This window comes from Thunnus thynnus, chromosome 18, assembly GCF_963924715.1.
Source record: "Thunnus thynnus chromosome 18, fThuThy2.1, whole genome shotgun sequence".
In the NCBI taxonomy this organism is placed as follows: Eukaryota; Metazoa; Chordata; class Actinopteri; order Scombriformes; family Scombridae; genus Thunnus; species Thunnus thynnus.
The window spans coordinates 3020474-3043335 of record NC_089534.1 but is presented as its reverse complement, the minus strand read 5'-3'; the positions used below and the strand labels follow the sequence as shown (position 1 = coordinate 3043335).

Sequence of the window (22862 nt, the reverse complement as noted above, 5' to 3'; positions counted from 1 at the left end):
TGACATCTCTCTGCAAATCCACAACCTCTTCCTCCACTTCTGCCCACCTCAACTGTTGAGTCATTTCACCAACCGTCATCGTCAAAGCTGTTTAACTTGAAGTTTAACTTGAAGTTTAACTTTAAGTGTGAGGCTGGAGTAACGTAAAAAACATCTCCTGAAACAATCAAAACGGACAATATGTTGGTCCATCTCAGTACTTTCCTGACTTCCCTACTCTGTCTGTGGCACTCAGACCCAAGGTCATTCATTCAACAGCTCACAAATATATAGTAGAATTTATTTTTTTAAAAAAGGCTCAGTAATGTCCTAAAACATCTGGGCACTGTAGTGTTTAACAAACATTACTCTAACAGGAGCAAAGAGTGCATTTTTGGGGGACTGTTTTCAGCAGTGGATGAATACACATTTGGTGCTGTAGTTAGTATTTCTGGCAGCAGGACTACAGTGTGTGTGTTCATGGTAACGAAGGAATATATCACCCAGTATAACGATGTGGCTCACTGATGTGTTTAAAGGGGACATGTTATGCTTTTTGTGATTTTCTGTTATTTATGTACTGTTATGATGTTGTTTATCTATGTTAAACATGGTGAAAGTCCCAAAACTTTGAGGTTAACATATATAGAAATGCTCACTGCAAGTCAGAAACCAACCTGCTTCAACCTGCTCTGAACACTGAGTTTTTCCTACCTTGTGCATAAACGGCCGTCTGTTCCGTAGCTTTTGTTTCTAAGGCTGTTCACGTTGTTAACTCTCATATTTTGGATCATATTCAGGCTCGAACATGTACGGATGTTTTTGAGAAGTTGACATTTTGAGTAAAGAACATAAATCCTACCACTACTGTTTGTTGATGTGGCCCCTGGAGCCGCTGGAGGAGTCAGTATAAATTAAGATATGGAAAAATATTCCACTAGAGCCCCAAATTAAAAATATACACCTGGAAATATGCATAATATGTTCCCTTTAAAGGTCAAATCACATATGTTGAGCCAAAACAAGAATGAATTGATCTACTTACAAGTATGGTGTGTGTATCTAAAGCCTGATATATCTTATTCCTCTGTGACTTCTGTTGTTGTCCAAAAACTATTAAAAACATGTAAATGAACCATAACGTTACAACATAGTGTGCTCCATGCGTCGCTGTCTCCAGTTTTCAGTTGCTAACTTTTCTTGTTAAATAAGGATTTTAAAATGTGTCCACTCTAAAACAAACCACTTCTGTTTTATTGTCTTTAATCCTATTCTTTTTTAATGTACATAATACACATAATCTTAACAGTTTCTGCATTTTCTCAGTCTTATAATTCTCTTTACGGAAGGCTGTAGAAAGTATTGTAGCAGAAAGCTATATAAGGGCTTTAAATCCTGATGTAAAAAGACACACATAAACAAAAATCTTTTTACTTTTCCTCCCACAACGCAGAATACAGTGCTCAATCCATTGTGAAAATTTCCTGTGAGCTATATATGGGTAGATATATTTACACACAATACACAGGCTTTTATTTTACAAGACAAAAAGCAACAAATGTAGGAGGCGAAAATCTGGGCATGTCAGTCTTCCTGCATCTGGGCTGCTGAGGGACAAAACACAGATAGATAACGTATATAAACGTATGATTTTTATCATTTTAGGGGTTTTTCTTCTTTCTTCTGGAGGATTATGGTAAATCTCTACTTCCGTCTCTGTGTCGTACGTTTCATCAGGACTGCAGGGACCTTGAGAAAAGAACAAAAGATGAATATCATGAGATCAGTGTCACCATCCCACGTCTAAACAATCACTGGTGACTCTCCAACTGCTCGGCCTGATGTCCCCGTTCCACACAAATACAAGCACGGAGGAGGATGCTGTCGCGGTTGTTGCCTTTGACTGAGTCAGCATGAATACACTGATGCTGTGAATGAGGGGAATCCTTCGCTCTCTGCAGCGCTCTTTTACATAAGTGATCTTGTTAGATGATTTCACACATTCCCTCTGTACGATACACAGTGAGCCGCTGACTGCTGACTTCAGACTGTGCACATTTCCAAGAGTTAAAATTCATCAGCAGAGCAACAAGAACATCTATAAACAGGCTCTGACACATTTGCACGACTTCAGTTTGAGAGCTGTCGGTACTGTTCTTTCTTTATAAGCTCAACAAGCCTCATGCTGTCTGAATATGGCAAGTTTTACACATATAAGTCCACAATGAAGCACAAAAATAACTGCATTCTTATACATTTCAAGGGCAAAAAGTTTAATGACCTCTGTATTTTTGACCTCCATCAAATGACCTCCATGAATGAGCAATCCACTGATGAGGACGGTAAGAGCATCTGAAAGATTTTCTTTTGTGAATATTGTAGTTTTTATTCTCACCACATACAGTGTAGAGTTCTATAATTCAGAACTAAATTAGAATATCAAATTGGCTCTGCAGTCTTCTATGAGTCTGTTTTTGCGCTTTTAAATAGGACATATTCTGCACATTTCCAGCTCTATATTTATATTCTGGGGCTCTACTGGAATATCTTTGCATGATTTCCAGTTAAAATCTCCTTATTTATCTTCTACTGGTCCTTTATGCAGCCCCTCAGTTCAGCCTCTGTCTGAAACAGGCCGTTTTAGCTCCTGTCTCTTTAAGGCCCCGCCTCCTGATGAACCCACTCTGTTCTGATTGGTCAGCTTCCTGAAGCTGCGTCTCAGCAGACTTCCTCTGGCTCCGGAGTCTAATTAAACAAACTATAGTAGCGGGATTTCACTTCTTTTTCTTGCTCTTTACCTGAGATGGAAATTTCTCAAATACATCCGTATATGTTCAAGCCTGAATCCAGACTGACATATGCGAGTACACAACGTGGACAAAACCTTAACAACAAAGACTATGGAACGGACAGCAGTTTGTGGGCATGCACGACGAGCTGACATCATCATGAAGAGGAAGTAGAGATAACTTTGCAAACGAAGTGTTCAGAGCAGGCTGAAGCCCTGACTGTTGACTTGCAGGGAGCATTATACATCCAGTACGTTCACCTCAAGTTTTGACCTTTGACCATGTTTAACCCTCCTGTTGTCAAATTTGACCCGTTTTCAAACATTTTTATATCAGAAATATGGATTTCTTTCATCTAATTGCCTGAAAATCACATGGATGGTTCCATACCAAACACTTTGCAAGTAAAAGTAATGATCACTACTTTCATGGAATTTTGGGTGTTTTATTAAAATTTACAAACAATGAGCTGAAACTCACTATAAAGCTCCGTAAAGCTGAGAGGAGCTGCAGAGTCGCTGATAATTCTCTGTAGGTTCATCACTACGAGCCTAAACCAACACATTACACACTGACATTTCATACACTGTTATTATAAAAAAAATATTGATTATAGCTGCTTTAACACTGACATCCGACATCATAATAGTATAAAAATAATAGGGAATCACAAAAAGCATAATATGTCCCCTTTAACGTTAAAACATCTGACCAGAGCAGACAGAGCTGCTGATGACTGAGAACTGGAAGCTGATTAACTAATGGGAAGAGGCTGACGCTTTCTACACCAAAATCAAAGACACTGCAAAGCCTTGGACAAAGAAACCCTGATCAATTCATCAATACAGGACATCAGGGAGATTCAGAGGAGCAAAACACACCTTGTATCCCTTTTTCAAATCAGTCCTACTTTCAAAAAAATGTTTAAAAGGTCAGAATCTGCACTTCAGTCATTCAGAAAAAAATAAAAACTACCTCTGTTTTGGTTTTAATATCTGGAGCAGAAGTCAAGTTCTGACTCTTCTCCTCCTTCTTCAGGATCTTCTACTCTGTCATTCCCCAAACCTGAAGATGATACACATACGCAAAGACATTTTAACATATAACCTTATCCAAAAAAATAATAGTCTAAATCCTTAATTTACCTGTTTTTTGGCCCCAAATGGGAGGCAAGTCCCCATAATGTGCACAGACTCATGTCCCCACAATGTCATTAAAACAAGTAAACACACACACACTGTGTTATTTATACAGTAAACAGAGCTATTTAAACTGTGTAAATGGAAACTGAAGGAAATTGTGTGTAATCCTCCTGCAGAGCTGTGGGATGTTTACTGAGATGCTCATTTATGGGTGAAAATTCTTATTCATATAATATAATAAAAATACAAACATCTAAAAAACTCCTGCCACAATGGGTTTTTTTTAAATCTATTGATCGATCAGATCTTCTTCGGGCACAAACAGCAAACATTATATTATATATACATATGTAGATAGATAGATAGATAGATAGATAGATAGATAGATATGTCTCAAAATGATATATATATATAGTATGTATAATGTGATGTTTATTAGTGCTGTTTGTGCCTGAAGAAGATGTGATTGAATAAAAAGTTGAACAGTAACTAAAAGAAAAAGCAGATTCTACTTTTTGCACTGGTTTGGTCTTAAAACAGGAGTTTTTTTGCTCTCAATACTATTTATTAAATATATTTTTGACTTTCAGAAGAGTTTCAGAAGAAACTTTATGTCTGACATCTAATATTTTTATCATTTAGGACTTCATAATAATAATAATAATAATAATAATAATAATAATAATAATAATAATAATATAAAACCCAAATACACACCAAAATCAGGAGAAATTATAACACAAAATATATTCAAACAGGTGAAGAAAAAAGACAAAACACATCCGGAGGAGAAATATCAGCAGTGTTGTAACTAATGATCAACCAGCATCAACCAATCTATTGATCACCTTCTCGACTAATCAATTCATCAACTACTCCAACAAAATAAATAAATAAAAATAATGCCACCAAAAGCCAAACAGATGTGTCCAAGCTGCCTTATATAATATTTCTACATACCGGGGCAGAACTCGATGTTTCTCAGCATGTCGGCGAGGTCGTCGGTATCGATGACGAAGTGGCTCATATTCTCATAACCGAGCTCTGGACGCTCCATGCTAGACGCCCCGGCTGTTGCTGCCATTCTGTCAAAACACACAGGTTGGTAAAATAAATCCCAAATTTTAACTGTTTCAAAATGACAGTTCAACAACTCCACAGGACACAATTTAAAATACAGCTTGCAGAAAGCTTTCAGTTTGTGGCAAAATGCATTTTTTCTTATTGGAAGTGAAACTGAATTTTAAAGGAAATTAAAATGTATTTTTCACAAATTTAGGCATGATTCAAAGGATTGATACACGCAAATTCAAAACACACAATTCAGACTGGGATGTAATATTTACTTTAGTTCCACTGTGTTTGGTATCTGAATATGTTTGGTAAATTAAATCAAACACATACTTTATACTGTTCATTTATTGCCAGACATTGCAGAGTTCCAGCAGCTTTCTATAAGCTGATGTAGATATTCTTCCAGATATAAATTCACTTATAGTTGATATTTTGCTTTGAAATGAATCACCAGTTTGTTTAAAAGTCTTTGTGAACCACATTTAGATGATGTGACACATTAAAAAGCAGAACACTCATGAATACTTGACTCATTTCAGGTTAATGGCCTCCAATCTTCAGCTAGTACATCAATAAATTCAACAATAAATATTTAAACAGGCAAACTCCCGTTTCGAATGTTATTGATGTCGATTAAAGGCCAATATTGGCTCAATTTACCCACGTACCAAACACACACACACGTTTACTTTTAGGGACATTACACATTCGCTTCCTGGAGACTTATTATAACCCGAACCACTGACACGAAAATCAAATTTTTTTCTAATTGGGACGAGGCTTTCGTCCCCAATTAAGTGGTTTTGAGTCTGAAATGTGTCCCCAACACACACACACACACACACACACACACACACACACACAGTGGTCTCCAGTCATCCTCATATGGCCGACCAGTGATGCCAGTGACGCCATCCAGAGCAGATTTGTTTGGTTTTTCGTTCTCTAGGCAACAGGTGGATCATCTGATGTTTACGAGATGATGAGCAAACGTCTGGCAGAGAGCTGATGACTGTTAACACACAGTCAGTCTTAATACAACGTAAACAGAGCGTTTATTGCTACTGCTCATGTTTAAAATTGAATAATAGTTTCTACTTTTATTCTACATTCGGTTTGTTTGTTGTGTTTGTCCTCACGTTTTCTGGATTAATCCATGTTAGTTATGTCAAATACTTGAATGTCGCCTGGTGGTTTCATTTAAGAGGCAGGTTTTTCACAATTTTCTGTCTTAAAACAACAGTCAGGAGATCAAATGGACGTTGAAACAGGTTTTGCTTGCTGTTATTATTCCTCCTGCTCATATTGACCATTAAAAGATTCAATGTAAGTGATGGAGGACAGAATCCAAACATGTATTTAAAGGTTTATCTGAAGATAATATTAATGATGAGTTAGTCAAATAAAGTGGACAAGGTTCCATAGTTGTAATCTTTCTGAATGTAATAAAGAAGAATATTTTTAAGGGAGCATCTTAAAATGTTGAAAGTCTTGGAGAAACTGAAAGTATCTACAATTTAGGGGTGTGCCCAAATACAAATATATTATTCGGCAAAGCACAAATAGTGGGGTTTTTACAAATATTTGTTTCATATAAAAATTTTAAAAATTATTTGTTTTTGGGAAGAAAAAAAAAACATGTTAAATAGCAGCACACAGGTCGTTTACATCACTATCTCAGTGTCTCTCCTCTGCTCCACTGTTACGTCTATCAGCAGGTCTCAGTGAGGGGAGTCACATCCACCTGCTACATGACGCACATTTCCTAATTTGGACATCACTCCCGGAGTTGGGGGAGATAAACTGAACTACTGACACAAATGAAGTGCTCCCAAGGGAACACTTCATGAACACTTATTGTAACACTTAAATTTTCCAAAATTAAAAGTGTAATAAAAACAAAACAGGATTTTTAAACCTCTTTTCACTTTGAATTCAAATACAAATAATTTTGCTGCCTCAACAAATACAGATAAAAAAAACAAATACTGGGCTCTCTGCACATCCCTAGTACAATTGTTAAGTACAATTCATAATACACATAATATATCATATAGTACTCTTGGTTTTATTATTATATATTATTAATACGTTTCAGCAATGTCTAAAATATCAAGACACATTAAAATGTTGCTGAAGTAAAAGAATAAAAGTACTTAAAGTAAAAGTATATTGTCAGTTTTCAATATGTATTAATGTTGAAGCCGTTCATACTGTTGGGTAGTTTAATGTACTGTATTACAGTCCTTATATGTTTTTAAAAACTTTATCTGCAAAGTAACTTGTAATAAAAGATGTCAGATAAATGTAGTGGAGCCAAAAGTGCATTTTTCTCTAAAACATGGTGGAATAGTGATGAATAAAGTAGCATAAATCCAGTCCCAAGTATCTAAAAACTGTACTCAAGGATAGAACTTGAGTAAATGAACTTAATTACTTTCCATGAACAATTAAATTCTTTTAAATATGACCACATTCACTTCAATCAGAGCTTCACCACAAAACGCACAACTTACTTTTCCAGTATATCTGTGGCGCTCTGCGAGTGTAAAGAGAGAAGAAGAAGAAAGACAGACAGAATGGAGGAAAACAAAGTTAATCACATTGTGGTTCAGTTTTCAGTGCCAACAACATCAGTCAGAAGCATTTGTCAGACACGTCACCGCGCAAAAATAAAAACATGATTTGAAGAAACACTGCCAGCTGCCAGAATGGCCTCACGGTGTTTACTATCTGCTTCCACTAACTCTATCTCCTCTAACACCTGCTTTGGCAGAGGACGTAGCTGAACATAAAACAGTGACACCTGAGGCTCATACTTTCTATCACACACACACACTTTTCTCAGCGGAGACGGAGTGACGCAGACAGGTTGCATCAGCAGTAAGGAAGCTGAATTTAGTATCAACCTTCAATCTCTTCAGAGACGAGTGGGACTGAACTGAGAAGGAACAGTTAAAGTTCCTGCAGTCAAGTTTTACTTTTAACTTAAGTTTTTCTTAAAGGACGAGTTTGCAGTTTTTCAAAATGTGTCTTAAACCAACAGTCAGGAGCCCAAATGAACATTAAACCTGTTTTTCTTGCTGTAATCATTCCTCCTGTTCATACTGACCATTAGAAGATCCCTTCATAATGACCTTACAATGGAAGTGATGGGGGACAAAATCCACAGTCCTCCTTCTGTGCAAAAATGGATTTAAAAGTTTATCTGAAGCTAATATGAAGCTTCGCCGTCCAAATGAGTCAAATCAAGTAGATATCTTTCAACCTTACAGTCTTTTTAGAGCCAAAGTTCCTCTTTTTGTTACTATACTTCCACCTGCAGCTCAACAGGGAAACACTGTCCGAGGAAACACAAAGAGGGAATTTGATGCTAAAAAGACTGTAAATGTGTCAGATATCCACTTGATATGACTAACTCAGACTGATGAAGCCTCATATAAGCTTCACATCAACTTTTAAATGACTGTGTGGACACACTGTGGATTTTATCCTCCATCACTTCCATTGAAAGCACATTTGAAGGATGTTTTAATATCCAGTATGAACAGGAGGAATGATTACAGCGAGGAAAACCTCTTTCACTGTTCATATGGACACCTGACTGTTGTTTTAAGACAGACTTGATAAACTGTGAACTTGTCCTTTAATGAGAACTAATTTTCCAAGGCAGAGACGTGTAGTGATAATACCAGAAGTCTGGAAATAAAAGGTGTGATTGATTTAAGAGGTTAAAGATGCAACAAAACATATATATTGCCATCAATTTGATGTATTTTCTGTTGAAACAGAAACATTCAGGTGGGGCAGAACAGAAGAGGCACGGATGGTTCACAAGAGATTATAAGTTCAAAGACTCTTAAAAACATCCTGATTTCAGATCCTTCAAAGTGAATCAGTTTAAGCTCCTGTGATGCAACCGTGGTGTTTGTTTTTGTCATCACACCAGGTCGCCTCTCTGTTGCTCTGAATGTTGTGAATTTGTGGAAAACACATCTACAGCGGGAGTCGAAGATGGATTACTACGAACACTTACTGGCACACAATCATGTAAAAAGGACGTTTCCATTTATTTCCATGTTAAATCAATAAATTAAAACTCCTCTGCTCGGGTTAAAGGCGGGTGGAGCGATTTATAGGCACAACAGAGGTAACAGTCAAGTCAGGCAGATGTCAGTCAAGCAACCTACTAGGGGTGTGCCCTAATACAAATACATTATTCGACACAAATAGTGGGGTTTTTACGAATATTTGTTTAATACAAATATTTTAAAAATTATTTGTTTTCAGTAAGAAAAATAAACCATGTTAGGTACCAGCGCACAGGTCGGTTACATCTCTATCTTAGTGTCTCTCCTCTGCTCCGCTGTGACGTCTATCAGCAGGTCTCAACGAGGGGAGTCACATCCACCTGCTACATGACGCACATTTCCTGATTTGGACATCAGAGTTGGGGTTGTTCCCCAGAGATAAAACTGAACTACTGACACATGCTTCATGTAACACTTTAATTTTCTAAAATTAAAAGCATAATAAAAACAAAAACAGAATTTTTAAGCCTCTTTCCACTTTTATTCGAATACAAATACAAATAATTTTGCTGCCTCAACAAATACAGATACAAATACAAATACTGGGCTCTCTGCACATCCCTACAACCTACACAGACCTGAGAAGAAGTTTAAAGGCTGTAAACACTCATGATCAACCCTCACAGGTGTTTTCACCTCCATTTCCATGATTAGACGTCTTCTCAGGACTGTGTGCAGACTGTCTTTAATAGACATCTCTGTCACTACCTTGCAAGATTTCTTGCATGTGTCATACCCGGTTCACGTCATATGGGATGGATGCGACAGATGGAAACGATTCCCAGTTGTATGATTGCAGAGTGTGTGAGGATTAAAATTCTGTGCATTTCCTTTTTCTTTTCTTTATTCATTTATTTATAAGGACAATGCACAGTAATGAACATTTCTGTAAAGTGCCAGTGTTAGCCAGCTGGCTAATTTTCAGCTGCAGTCCTTTGGCGAGATGTTCTGGATGCAGTGCACAGACAATATAACAATATATTAATTAAATTCAGCTTTAATTACATTGAACGACATGCTTTGGCTGATGTCAGGAGTCCATACTTGTTTGTGCCAAGTCGGATATATCAGAGCTTTTCAGTTGTAATTACAACTTGGAAATTGCTGTAAACACTATTTAATTTAATTTGTTTAATTATTACTAGTTTGGTGACCTCAGCTGAATCCTAGCATGCCATGTGGGAAAGATTCCCATGTTTATGACTTACAAGCATTCACATCATCAGACAACTGCTGTGCAACTCTGACAGTTGACCGTATGATTTTCAGAGTTAGTTCATGAGGAGTGACTTCGGATACGTGTCTTGTCTAATGGACAGAAACTAAAATTTAAACCAAAGATTTATTATTTTCAAGGAAGAAAAGTCTCTGAAGCAGCATTTACACTATGAGACATTAAAAATTCTCTATTTTAACACTTGAGTTACAGCAAAATGATTCTTTGTTTAACCCTTCGATTTAAAATGAGATTTAGAAGTCAGTAGATGGAATGAGTTTGTGCATGTTTTCTCCATCAAAAACATATGTTTGTACATGGATGTGCACGTGATCGATGGGTTGATCAATACAGCACACTGGAGGGACTGAGCTGCTCTTCATTATCTCTGCAGGTGCATGAATTAATCATGTGTGTGTGTGTGTGTGTGATGATACTGTCGGTGTGTTAAGGTATGTGCTGTCCTCAGGGGGGTTTATGGAAGCCGAGAGCCTGACATGGAGGCACCCCGCTGGGCTTACTGCTCCTGTTTCCCTCCTTCATCTCTCCACATAAAGCCCTTCATCATCAATAGCAGCAGAGGATGTGGCCTGAGGACCACTGAGCATGGATGGAAAACATCAATGAGTGGTAGGAAGCTTTAAGTAAAGGTGAGTTTGTTTAGATTAAAAATAAGATGATGCTTGATTCTGTGTCACCTGTATTTGAAGCATGAATGAAGTCTAATCCCGTAATTTCGACCTGCAGGAAGTGACCGATCTAAAAGTTTTACTCACCTGTATGAACAGCGGCATGTGTGGCTCCTCCATGGACTGAATGGCCAACTCGACCAGCGTGACGGCGGCCTCCAGGTGATCGCTGTGCTGACGGATGAGGGATCGAACCAGTCTGAGTTTGTCGTCTTGTTCTTTGGTTATCAGCCCCACCAGCTCCTGTTTCCGCTCCTCCAAAATGGACACAAGACCGTCAAAGTGGTTGACCAGCTGCTCTGTCTGTCGGTTACCGTTGTCCTGAGGTGAGAAAAGAAGATTATTGTCCTCAACATTTGCAGTATATGAAATAAAAATGGTGAAGCACTTGTTACGACTTAATGTTTCATCAATGATGTTCAGCCTGTTATCTGCTAACTCATTGTAGACTTATTTTAGGCTCAATGTGCATGTGTGTGTGTATGTAGAGAAATATAAATATCAGATTGTTTCTTTTTAAAGTAATTAAATGTCATCTTACAAACTTGCAGAGCTCAGAAAAAACATCCAGTTATAGAAAGTAAAGCAACAAAACTTAAGAAAATGGAAACAAGTTGCTGATTGTGCACCAGAGACTATTTCAGCAAGTATAAAAATGGTAATTATCTTTTTTTATAGGCTATAATGAGTAAAATAGACTTAAATTTCTGACAGTTCAGGTAATGTTTACATACTATACATAATAAACTGTACAAAATCTATATAAATTGATTGACATTTAATGAAAATAATCGTTGGTTGCAGTCTGTTACTGTAAAGATGTTTCACTCAGGTCTGCTACCAGTAAATAAAGTAAAAGTACCCCTGTGTGTGTGTGTGTGTGTGTGTGTGTGTGTGTGTGTGTGTGTGTGTGTGTGTGTGTGTGTGAGTGTGTGTGTGTGTGTCTAACCTCTATAGTGTGGCAGATTTCTTCCATCTGAGAGATGACCACCTGGATTCGGTCGTTACTGGCGACCAAGATCGCGATGCCGTCGCTCAGTTCTGTCTGCAAACATTCAGAACATCAGTGACGTTAATTAAATCACCAACTTCCTCTGAAACTAACTGAGACTTTAAGACACGGTGAAATAATAAAAAATACATGTTCTCCGTTCAGTTATTTCTTGTTATTGAATAGTTGATTATTGATTATTTTGTCACAGTACAGAAGCTAAAGACACTAACTTCTGTTTCACTTTAAAGACATTTGTGTTCAAATTCCTTTGAATTCAATGTAACTGAACGTTTCTTTAGATATTTAACTTTCAGACTTTATCAATAAATTGACCAGCAACGCATCATGTCTGACTTGATGATGTCTACGTATGACTTCCACTCCTTTTCCACCAAATTTTGTACATATGACACTCAAAAAACAAAAAAATGGACTCCTGCACTCTGTCAATGCTTCATTTAACCTGATGAAAGGCTTCTTAACCAAAACGTAGCTATTTAATACTTTAACATAAGTCCTGACAGTGTGCAGGTGTTGATATTTTGTTTTGAACTTTTACTTTTTTTACATAAAATATTAACTATCGCTCTTGAATACATTGTGCAATTGCCACCAAATGTACAGAACATACACCCATATCAACTCACCTATAGATGATGCTACAGTAACATAATACATTGTTATATAATTACATAGTCATAACTCAGTGATTAAATAACTAATATTACCGGACAAGATTTTGTTTTTCTCCACAAATAACAACAACATAGTTTTCTGTCAGTGTGTGTATTTTTATGCAGATCCAGATATTAATTTAAAATGTATAAACTTTTTCTTTAGTTAAATAAATGTTGTGGATCATGTGGAGGAACGCACTCTGAGTACTTTCCAATTAGCAAGCCTGTCGCCACCTAAAGCACAGCATGAGTCACCAGCATGACATCATGCACACGTTTATAGATTATTACAGCTTCTGCACAGTTTTAGTATCATTTATAACGTCTCCAGTGTAACAAACATTCACACCTTCATGTACGCTGAAATGAAATCACCAACTTTTGTTTGTTTTTTTTTTAAATTAACTTTTGTTCGAAGACAAAGAGGATCAACAACTTTCCTCATCTGACCTCATCTAAATTTCAGATGAGTGAATCAGAGACAGAGTGAGAGATGAGCGAGAGCGGCGCTGAAATGTCAACAAAGCCAACTGCTCCATAATATGCCGGACGCCGCTGCTGCCGCCATCTGCATGACAAGACTGTGAAAGACCTGAACTTTGTCTTTGTGTGACTTTGTATGTGTTAAAAATGTGATTAGAATAAATATTTATGTGATATATTTAATGTATAGGTTTGATTCTGCATAAAAAAAACAACATCTATCACTGTAACTGACCTTTTGGTGTCTTAGAGAGAAAGATACCAAACACGAAATAAGAAACATGAAGAGAGGAGAGATTTTAAAAATAGCAACAGGAGAAAGAAGTAAGATGAAGGCCGTCATCTCCACCCACATGAATTCAAACCACACACGCTTTTTGGACAAATGTTAGACTTTAGAGTATTTTATTAGCTTGTAGTTGGTTCTTTGACCTTTAAACAGGCTTCAGCTTCAAGTCACTAATGATAAGGAGTGCTGCACTGAGTCACGAAACTAGTGTTGGTAATGTAAGAAAAAAACAGGTGCTCTTCAAGAAAAGGGCAAGTAGTCATCAGTCATACTCTGATGAAGAGTCGAAACATGTTGGTACATCCGTGTATTATTAAAGGACTTTTAACTCATAATAAGAGCGCCTCGGATGCTTTTTACACTTCCCATCAACACCACAGACTTCCATTAAAAGTAATCTGGACAGTCGTTGCTTTTTTAATTCTTATTAAACTTCAGCTTCAGTTGGAAACAGGATCCATTTAACTTTCAACCTAAAGAATTCACTTTGCTCCTGGATCTTTGGGTTTGTTGTTGCCTGACAGTGAAGTGAAGGAAATAAAAGTGGAGTGAAATGAAATAGAGTGGAGTGAGTTATAGTGAAGTGAATTGGATTGAAATGGACTTAAGTGGAATAGTGGAAAATCATCCGATGTGGTGTGGAGTGGAGAGGTGTCAAATGAAATGGAGTAAATGAGGTGGAGTGCAGTAATGCGAAGCGAACAGGTGTGAAATGAAGTAGAGTGAAGTGAGGAGGAGTGGAGAATAGAGTAGAGTTTAGTGGAGTGACATGAAGTGGACTGAGGTGGAGTGGAAAGTGAAATGGAGTAAATAAAGTAAAGTGAAGTGAAGTGAAGTGAAGTGAAGTGACCAGGAGTGAAATGAAGTAGAGTGTAGTGAGTGGAGAACAGAATAAAGTAAAGTGGGGTAGTGTTTGGTGGTGTGAAGTGGAGTAAATGGAGTGGAGTGCAGTAATGTGAAGTGAAGTAGAAGGGAGTGATGTGATGCTGAGTGGAGAATAGAGTATAAATAGAGTGGAGTAGAGTTTAGTGGAGTGATATGAAGTGGACTGATGTGAGGTGGATTGGAAAGTGAAATGGAGTAAATAAAGTGAAGTGAAGTGAAGTTAAGTGAAGTGAAGTGAAATGAATGGGAATTAAATGAAGTACAGTGGAGTAGAGTAAAGTGAAGTGACCAGGAGTGAAATAAAGTAGAGTGTGATGTAGTAGTGTCCAGATGAGTGGAGAACAGAATAAAGTAAAGTGTGGTAGAGTTTGGTGGTGTGAAGTGGAGTAAATGGAGTGAAGTGGAGTATTTACCACAGCAATGTGAAGTGAATGGGAATGACGTGGAGTAGAGTGAAATGGAGAATAGAGTCAAATAGAGTTTAGCGAAGCGGAAAGAACTGGAGTGGAGTGAAGTGGTGTGAAGTGGAATAATATGAACTGAAGTGGCACAAAAGTGAAGGGAAATTATGTGAACTGGAGTGAATTGAGGTAGGATTGAAAGGAGAGTGTGTGAAGTGAAAGGAAGTAAATGAGGTAGAATGAAGTGGAGAATAGAGTAAAGTAGAGTAAAGTAGAGTCCAGTGAAGTGGTGGTATGAAATGAGAGGATGAGGAGGAGTGACAAAGTAAAGAGCAGTGAAATGCAATGAACTAGAAGTAAAATCAGTTGAAGTGAAGTAAACTGAAGCGATGTGAGCTGGAATAAAGTTGTTCAAGCGTTATGAATGAACAGTTTATTTCACCTTCTGTCTCATGTAGACGCTGCTGAGCGGAGCCACATCACAGTCTTTGTGTTGTCCGAACACTTTGCACATGGAGCAGGTCGGCGTCTGGCAGGACAGACAGTAGATATTGATCTTCTCTTCTTCATGTTCATCACACAGCAGCTGCTGCTGCTGCTGCTGCTCCGGCTTCACATTTACAAGCCTGGAAGAGACAGAAAGCCTAAATGAAACATCAAAGGTTCATTTTTTGTTTCATTAATCCCTTTTTATAGAATTTTCACCTATTTGGCACACCCAAATGGAAAAGCTTATAACAGAAGAACTGTAAGGCCATGATGCCTGTATTAGTCTTCATATGACAAGTGACATCTTCTAGTTTCTGGAAATGTGTTTGTTTAGCATGTGGCTAACACACAAACAAAACTACATCAGTTCAAATAAGGCTCAAAAAACTGTTTTTGGTCCTCGTCTATAATGAGTCATATTTGAATAACAATAATTAGGACATGCTTTATGCCAGAACTATGCAGAACACCATAAACCTTCTACATCTTGTCAACCTGTATAAAACTCCAGACCTCTAGGTCTGACCTTATGGGAGCTCAGGAGTTTTTAGTTTGTGGTGTCACTGGTGTCCCTGAACCTCTCCAATCATCTCCAATCGGCTAAATTGTGCCAATTGCTTTTACTCATTACTGCGTGATGCTACCGTTTACAACTGGCTTAAGCGGGTTGCCGGTGACCTGTTGGATGTTAAGGGGTTAATGCAACATATGGTAAATGTTGTATTTTCACAACTGACTCCATACTTATACAACTCTATTGAAGCTTGTTTTGACCAAACTTGAATTGACGAGGGTTTTGCCAATTTGGATATTTCCTTTAATAAAGCTGATCTTTTCAATAACCTCTTTTTAACTTTAGACAAACGCCAGAGCACAAACTGTTTCATTCCAAAGTTTGTTTTGGATGTTATATTATGTATTATGGGATGGGGGGGCTCTGTTAGACCAGACTGGAATGGGGTGACATAGGCGGGAGGTTGGGTCCCCTTAAATGGCAGAACAATTAGAAAGAAAAGAAACATTAAAATAATATAATAACAATAACAATAAAATAATATCTTCCTCACAATTACCTGTCTCCCTCCTAAAGCTGGAGTCAGCCCAAAGCAATGACACCTGTCAGATTTACATTTAATAGCTTTTAACAGACATTACATAACTCCAGTTTGTTTTTTTGTTTTTTATTAGTTTATTCATCAGGGACGATGCAAAAAAACATTGTAACAAGTTAAAATAACATGAAACAGATGTATTGCATAAAGGATTTATAGCCAAGGCTAATTTGTGACCCCTGTCCCTGGTTCTGGGATCCCTCCACTGGCCGCCAGGCCATTTTAGAATTGATTTTAAAATTTTCATAATCACTTTTAAAGCTATTCATGGGCCCCTTCGTACACCGCAGACCTGCTGACTCCTTATGAGCCAGTCCGCAGCCATAGATCCTCTGGCAGGTCTTTACTTACCTTTCCAAAATCCAGATTTATAACAAAGGGGGATGGGACCTTCTCAGTCAGGGCCCTAAAATTATGGAACAGCCTGTCAGACGATCGGAGGTTCACAGATTTACTAGACACTTTTAAATCTCTTCTAAAAACGTAGATGTGTTTTTATGTGATGTCGTCTTTTATCTTTTAGCCTTCATGGTTTTAATTACCTAATTGATCTCATTTCCTTTACATTATCCTTTGGGTATCATTGTATTTTGTTGTTTTTAAAAGGTACTATATAAATAAAGTCATTATTATTTATTCATTTGTCAGACACATTTGTCCAAAGTGATGTATAAATGAGGTACAATCCAAGTAGTGTAGATCAGTAGATCAAGAGAAGGCCTTTAAGAGTAAGTTCCTCAACATTAAAGATAAAATATTTTTTCTAAAAGAAGGAAAAAGAGACAGAAAAACCCTGATGGCCCTCCCCAGCTGCACTGAACACAACTTATTATCATTATTATTAGTAGTAGTATATTATACATATGTGTATATACACATATATACACTCCTTCATACATGCACACAAACATACAAATGCAAAAAACCAAGACATAGTTCTTCCTTTAATATAAACAACTAAAAATCTGTACCAACATCTTACTGTTTTGTGTTATTGTCGCTATTTTGTTACACTTATATACTCTAATATGTCACCTTTATGTATCACTTTGTAAGCACCAATAAAGGGAAGAAATACACCACGAATCATCTAGAAAATACCGGTTAGAAAGATAAACTTATATAGGAGAAGTCGTGCCTCTCTTCTTTCTCAAAAAGGATACAAGAAGTACAGACAGTGTTGTTTTCTGTCGCCATCGTTTTAATGCATTAATAATGTGCTTAAAACGTCCTTAAAGGGAGACTTACGGGAAAACGTGGCCAGTTTTTAATCTTATTTCCATGCATTAGTGGCACAATGTCCACAAGTCTTGGCAATGTTGTCTGTATTGTTGAAGGAGCTTAGTTCACTTCTGTTATCACTGACGCACTTTGACGTCAATGGATGATGGAAGAACGACAGGGAGAGTTTGGCTGAGATTGTCATTGTTTCTTTGCCACCTGGGAACCAAGAGAGTGTCGCTACTCACGTATAGCTCAGTCAGCTTTATGTGATTTACCTCTAAAGGTCTTTTCTATGTTTTTACTCCATTTTACACAGTTTTTTCATTACTAATGCATAATGTAAACAATCCTTTTCACTTCCAAATGTCTAACTATCATACAGATAGACGCAGTTTGCTTTGAGGACCTCACATTGGTGCATGTGTGCAGTTGGGACGAGGACGTCTTTGTCACTGCAGAACAACAGCTGAGACCAAACTTTACGCATTAAATCGTCCTTTTCCTTCTGACGTAGGTATCTCTGATAGAAAAGATGATTAAATAATGAGACTTTTTTTTCCACACATGAAAAAATGATGAGAAACTACAAGTTATAAAACATTTGTGAACCTCACTGTGAACAATCACGTCTATTTTAACCAGCACAGATAATAAAGGGACTCCTGTCCTTCTGTTTCTAATGGATGCCAACATCGTTAGCAGTGACTCATCTGGCATCTATTTTGGGGTGGAAGTGACAAATCTACACTTATGATGATTTAAATATCAGCATAGATTTGTAGTTAAGTGTGTACATTTAAAAAAAACAGAGGCAGATGTACTGAAGAGGCTTTAAATGAAGTAATTATGAGTAGAAATAGACTTCAGACAACAAAATAGATGTTAAATCATTTGTTCATTCAAGCTCATCATAGGTAACAGCTGCTTCACTGAAATTTTTCAGGTGATTAATTATGAAATATGCTGGTTCACAAGGTACAAAAAAATGCAACTGTCCTGAATCTGTGCAGCTCCCTGCAGTCACAACTCAGCAAAACACCAAAGAAAGGTCACAGAAAGTAGGCCGTCACCCGGAGATGGAGGCAAATATAAAAAACTGATCATACGGAGGTTTTGAGCCTGTTATCTAAGATGAAATGTTAAGATGTTGAGTTGTGATAGAGATGTTAAATTGTGGTAATTTAAATGAGTGTTAATCTCTGCTGATGACTGGATACACGACAGGAAAGTCGTTCCTGTTTCATGTCTTCAACCTGTTGTTTTCTTAATTTAAAGACAAACCATTTCTTACTTTTTACACTTTTTACACAAACATTTCATAATCTCTCAGTCTTTCAGTCTCTTGGCATTCTTTGTCTTTTTTATCATGTTTTCCATGTGCACACAACACGTCTTTTACCTGCGCATCAAAATCCAAATTTAAAAAAACGGCGTTCATCACCTGAGGGGAGGAGATTCATGAAATCAAGAGGCTGCACATGTTTCAAAGCTGGTTAGAAATATTGAACTGTTGAAGTGTGCTTTGACCCTTTAATCCGTCTACAATATGAGTGAAGGGAGGCTGCATTAATTGTGTTTTTGATAAAAACAGTAAAAATCACTGATAAAAATGAGGAAGAACTGAAGGTATAATGTCTCCTGTTTTGATCATTTTAAAGAAAACAACAATAAATTAGGAAAAAAGTCTCATTTGTGCTGTTTTCCCCATAAAAATGATTGTATATAATCATTTAATGGAGCATCATTTTGTCACTATTTAGCCTGAAATGCAGAATCTATTGCCTACAATAAAAAAAGAAGATAAAATCCGTCATATTCACAGACTGACTCTGCACTAATGTTATAAACCTGCAGACTGACAGAAGTGCAAGACAATGCTGCTCTCTATTGGTGGTCACTCATTATTACAACAACATGCACATTCTAGTTATAATTCAGCTTCTATATAAAGACTTTATCTTGTCAGACTTGTTAGTCACATGTGACCTAAATACAAACACAATCTGTGAAAAAAGACACCTGACTTTTATTTAATAGTAGAATTTTGATTATTTAAATGATGTTGAAAACATTTAAATAACACTTTAGTATTAATAAGCAGTAAATAAACATTTAATAAAAGGTTCATGACAGACTGTGATGTAGTTGTAAGCAGATATAAGAGCATTTTAGTGTTTATTAATGTACAGAATTTGTCATATTCTTCTCCTATGAAGACATATTTGATATTATTACAACTGTGTTTTACTATATTGTAATTCATTATTTGTTTATACAGCAGTAAACACTGATGGCTGCCAACAGGAGGAGTTTTAACTGTTGACAAATACAGTAATAAAAACTCATAAACTAAATTATAGTGTGTTATAAACCATTTATTACATTTTGACTTGTAAATGCTAAATAGAAGAACTTAAAGTTGAGTTTTACCAACATTGAATGTTATATGATTTAATCTTGAAACCTTAATCTGTTAATATAAGTTATAAACTATAATAAATACATTTCTGTGGAGACATACTGTATTACACAACGCTGCACTGATTTCCTGTAGATTTATTAAAATCTAATGCTTCACCTTGTTGAGACCATCTTTTAGTCCCCAAACACAAGTTGAGTCCCGGTAATGTGACATTATAAGCGTTTTCAGATTCAGACTTCATTGGCCATTAAATTTAAATATAATGGAAATTCGTCTTTGGCGCCGGCATGTAAGACACTCTACATCATACTCAACAACACACAATAACTATATATTAAAGGTAGAATAAAATATTTAAGTGACTAAGTGGCAGCATTAAAAGTGATAAGTGGATTGTTCTTCTGCTGGCATGTAAGTCCATCATAACCATCATAGCAGTACTTAAAAAATAATAAAATTAAAAATAAGTAGATAAATGTAAATTAAAAGAAGTGATGGTGTTGGTTGCAGAATGTCCTAAAGAGCAGTCTTACAATAATAATAATAATAATAATAATAAAATAGTAGAAGTGCACACAAACTCACCTTGAGGACTCCTGCTGTCTGTAGATGTCGATGATGTTCTCCACCAGCAGGTTCCTCTGCAGGCCGTAGACTCCATGGCGATCCAGCACCACCTCATGGCGGCACGACGGACAGCGGAAGCGACCGCCGCTGGAGGCCATGCTGGAGGTGCTGCGGGACTGCCACAGAGGGTTAGCTGACTGGATATAAAAGAGAGAAGAGAGAAAGAAAGAGTATAAAGAGGAGAAGCAATAAACTGGTGTAAACATCTACTGTCTGTTTTTATCAGGTTGGCTGAAGATGATTCAAACAGGAAGCATCCGTTGACCTTTTGCCCTCTGATTCTCACAGCTGTATAGTGAAAGAAAAGGACAAAATCTGGTCCAATAAAGGCTCCCAAGAGAAAGACAAACCATCGTCTTTGTGATGGAGGTTTCCATATGGACGTATTTGATGTAGTTAAGCTGAACCGAATACATATCGGTTTGTGTTGTACTGACGAAATATTTTCCACCAGTTTACAACATTTCTGTGGCGGAACTGTGTGTTAACTGTTAGTTTGTTCCTCTAATGTGATATAATTTTCATTTGAGCAACTGATCAAATCCCTGATTGAGTTTAAAAAACCAAGGAGGTCAATTAAATACACACTTGTTTCCCAAACTGCAGCTCCATTTCCTAACCAGCAAAGATGGTGGCTGGAACTGATGTTTACTTGCTTGTTTTATAACAAGCAAGTAAACAAATATTAATATGTTATTGGGCATGAAAATATAAAATAATGGAAAGCAGGGCTACAACGAACAATTATTGTCATTATCGATTTTGATCAGTCAATTAGTTGTTTGGTCTATAAAGTAAGAATTTCATTGTACAGCAACTGATAATAAAGATTTGATGGGTTTGATATGGACTAAGTTTGTTTACATGGTTATGAATGTCAAACATAAACATCTATAATCAGCTTTTGACATTCAGCTAATCATTATTTTTGTGGCTGTTATAAAGATTGATTCATCACATGGAATTTATCCATATTTTTGTGAAAATATCAATAATTTAGAGCACAGTTAAGACATCATTGAATTTAATTATATTATTATTTGTTTGGCTGTGAAACTGGGATCAAGTGAACCTGCTGTGACTCCAGGTTGATGACAGTTGCCCTCTTGTGTAAATCAGCAGCTATGAGCCTCCACAGAGGCTCATTTCAAACCCAAAATAGATCAGTATGTGATACCCAGATTATACGTTTTTTGGCAGCGTACACCTTTAAAATTGATGGATACAAATGGACACACTGAAAGTTGTTTGACGCTGACCTGGAAGATGTCGTTGGCACACTTGCGGCACAGGTTGTGCTGGCAGGGCAGGATGACCACGGGTTTGGAGAACATCTCCAGGCAGACCGGGCAGATCAGCTGCTTCTCCAGGTTCTCCATGGTGGCTCCACTGCCAGAACCGGGACCCGAACTGCCTGCTGCCGGAGGCTTGAAGCCGAGAGCAAAGTTCATCACCTCCAGGGGGGGAAGAGTTTAAATATCAGAGAAGACAGAAGAGGATCACAAGCAGAAGTTTCCAGATATTCTAGCTGTTTGTTGTGGAGTTCAGTATTAAGCCAGCTCTGCAGGCATCAGTTTTGACTCTTTCTACCTTGAAAGACTCACTTTTTTCCCCAGTAATTCACTTGTTTTTTCTCTCTGTCTTCAGTTCTCGCTGTCGTCTCTTTACCCAGCTGCCCATCCCTTTAACCCCCCTGCCACCCTGCATAAACCCCATGTAAAGACCCTCCCAGACCCCCAGTCTGAGTCCCACAGCAGCCGGGACTGTTGACTGTTGTTATTTTTAGCTCCTCAGTTTGTTCTGGCTTGGGTTACTGTCTAAACTGCGTGCCACAGCCCGGACCACTGGAAAGTCCGGGCGTGGCAGAGGGTCACTACAGTGCTCACTACCAGTTCAACTGATAATGTTTTTATGAAGTCTGATACATCACACATACAGTAACGCACTCTCTGGCGGCCATGTTGGAGGTCATTAGCACCTCAGCGTAAACAGCTAGTTCAACTTCTCAGCTCAGATTTCTGTTTGTCCCTAAAGTTCATTACAGTTAAGTCTTCAATAAAAAACAAATAAACTGGATTGACTTTGCATTCAGATAATGTTGCATTGTTTAGCCGGGTACGTTAGCATAGCTCTCTCTTGTTAGCATCTCATTTAGCTAACAATCTGACTACTGTAAACAAAGCAATAATTACTAGTGTTGTCTTGTTTCTTGGGCAGTTTGCTTCTTTGTCACCAACCAACAGCTAAATGCCAAAAATCTCTTGTTATTTCAGGTTAAC

At 37.4% G+C, this 22862-nt stretch overlaps 1 protein-coding gene across 3 annotated transcripts; it reads right to left on the bottom strand.

The window, feature by feature from the left end:
• Positions 1–1396: 1396 nt before the first annotated feature.
• Positions 1397–22558, bottom strand: trim54 (tripartite motif containing 54). 3 transcript variants are annotated; one of them, XM_067572594.1, is made up of 10 exons: positions 22520–22558; positions 21843–22037; positions 20542–20720; positions 15152–15335; positions 11930–12025; positions 11068–11301; positions 7501–7523; positions 4871–4995; positions 3744–3833; positions 1496–1728 (listed from the first exon to the last, which is right to left on the bottom strand). In XM_067572594.1, exons 1-9 carry the CDS (start codon positions 22553–22555, stop codon positions 3757–3759), a joined length of 1149 nt encoding a protein of 382 aa, XP_067428695.1. In that variant the 5' UTR covers positions 22556–22558; the 3' UTR covers positions 1496–1728; positions 3744–3756. The 3 variants fall into 3 exon arrangements, with proteins under 3 accessions (XP_067428694.1, XP_067428695.1, XP_067428696.1); XM_067572593.1 differs by lacking the exons at positions 3744–3833; positions 22520–22558 and adding an exon at positions 22188–22457 and having other exon boundaries at positions 1397–1728; XM_067572595.1 differs by lacking the exons at positions 1496–1728; positions 3744–3833; positions 4871–4995 and having other exon boundaries at positions 7511–10891.
• Positions 22559–22862: the final 304 nt, after the last annotated feature.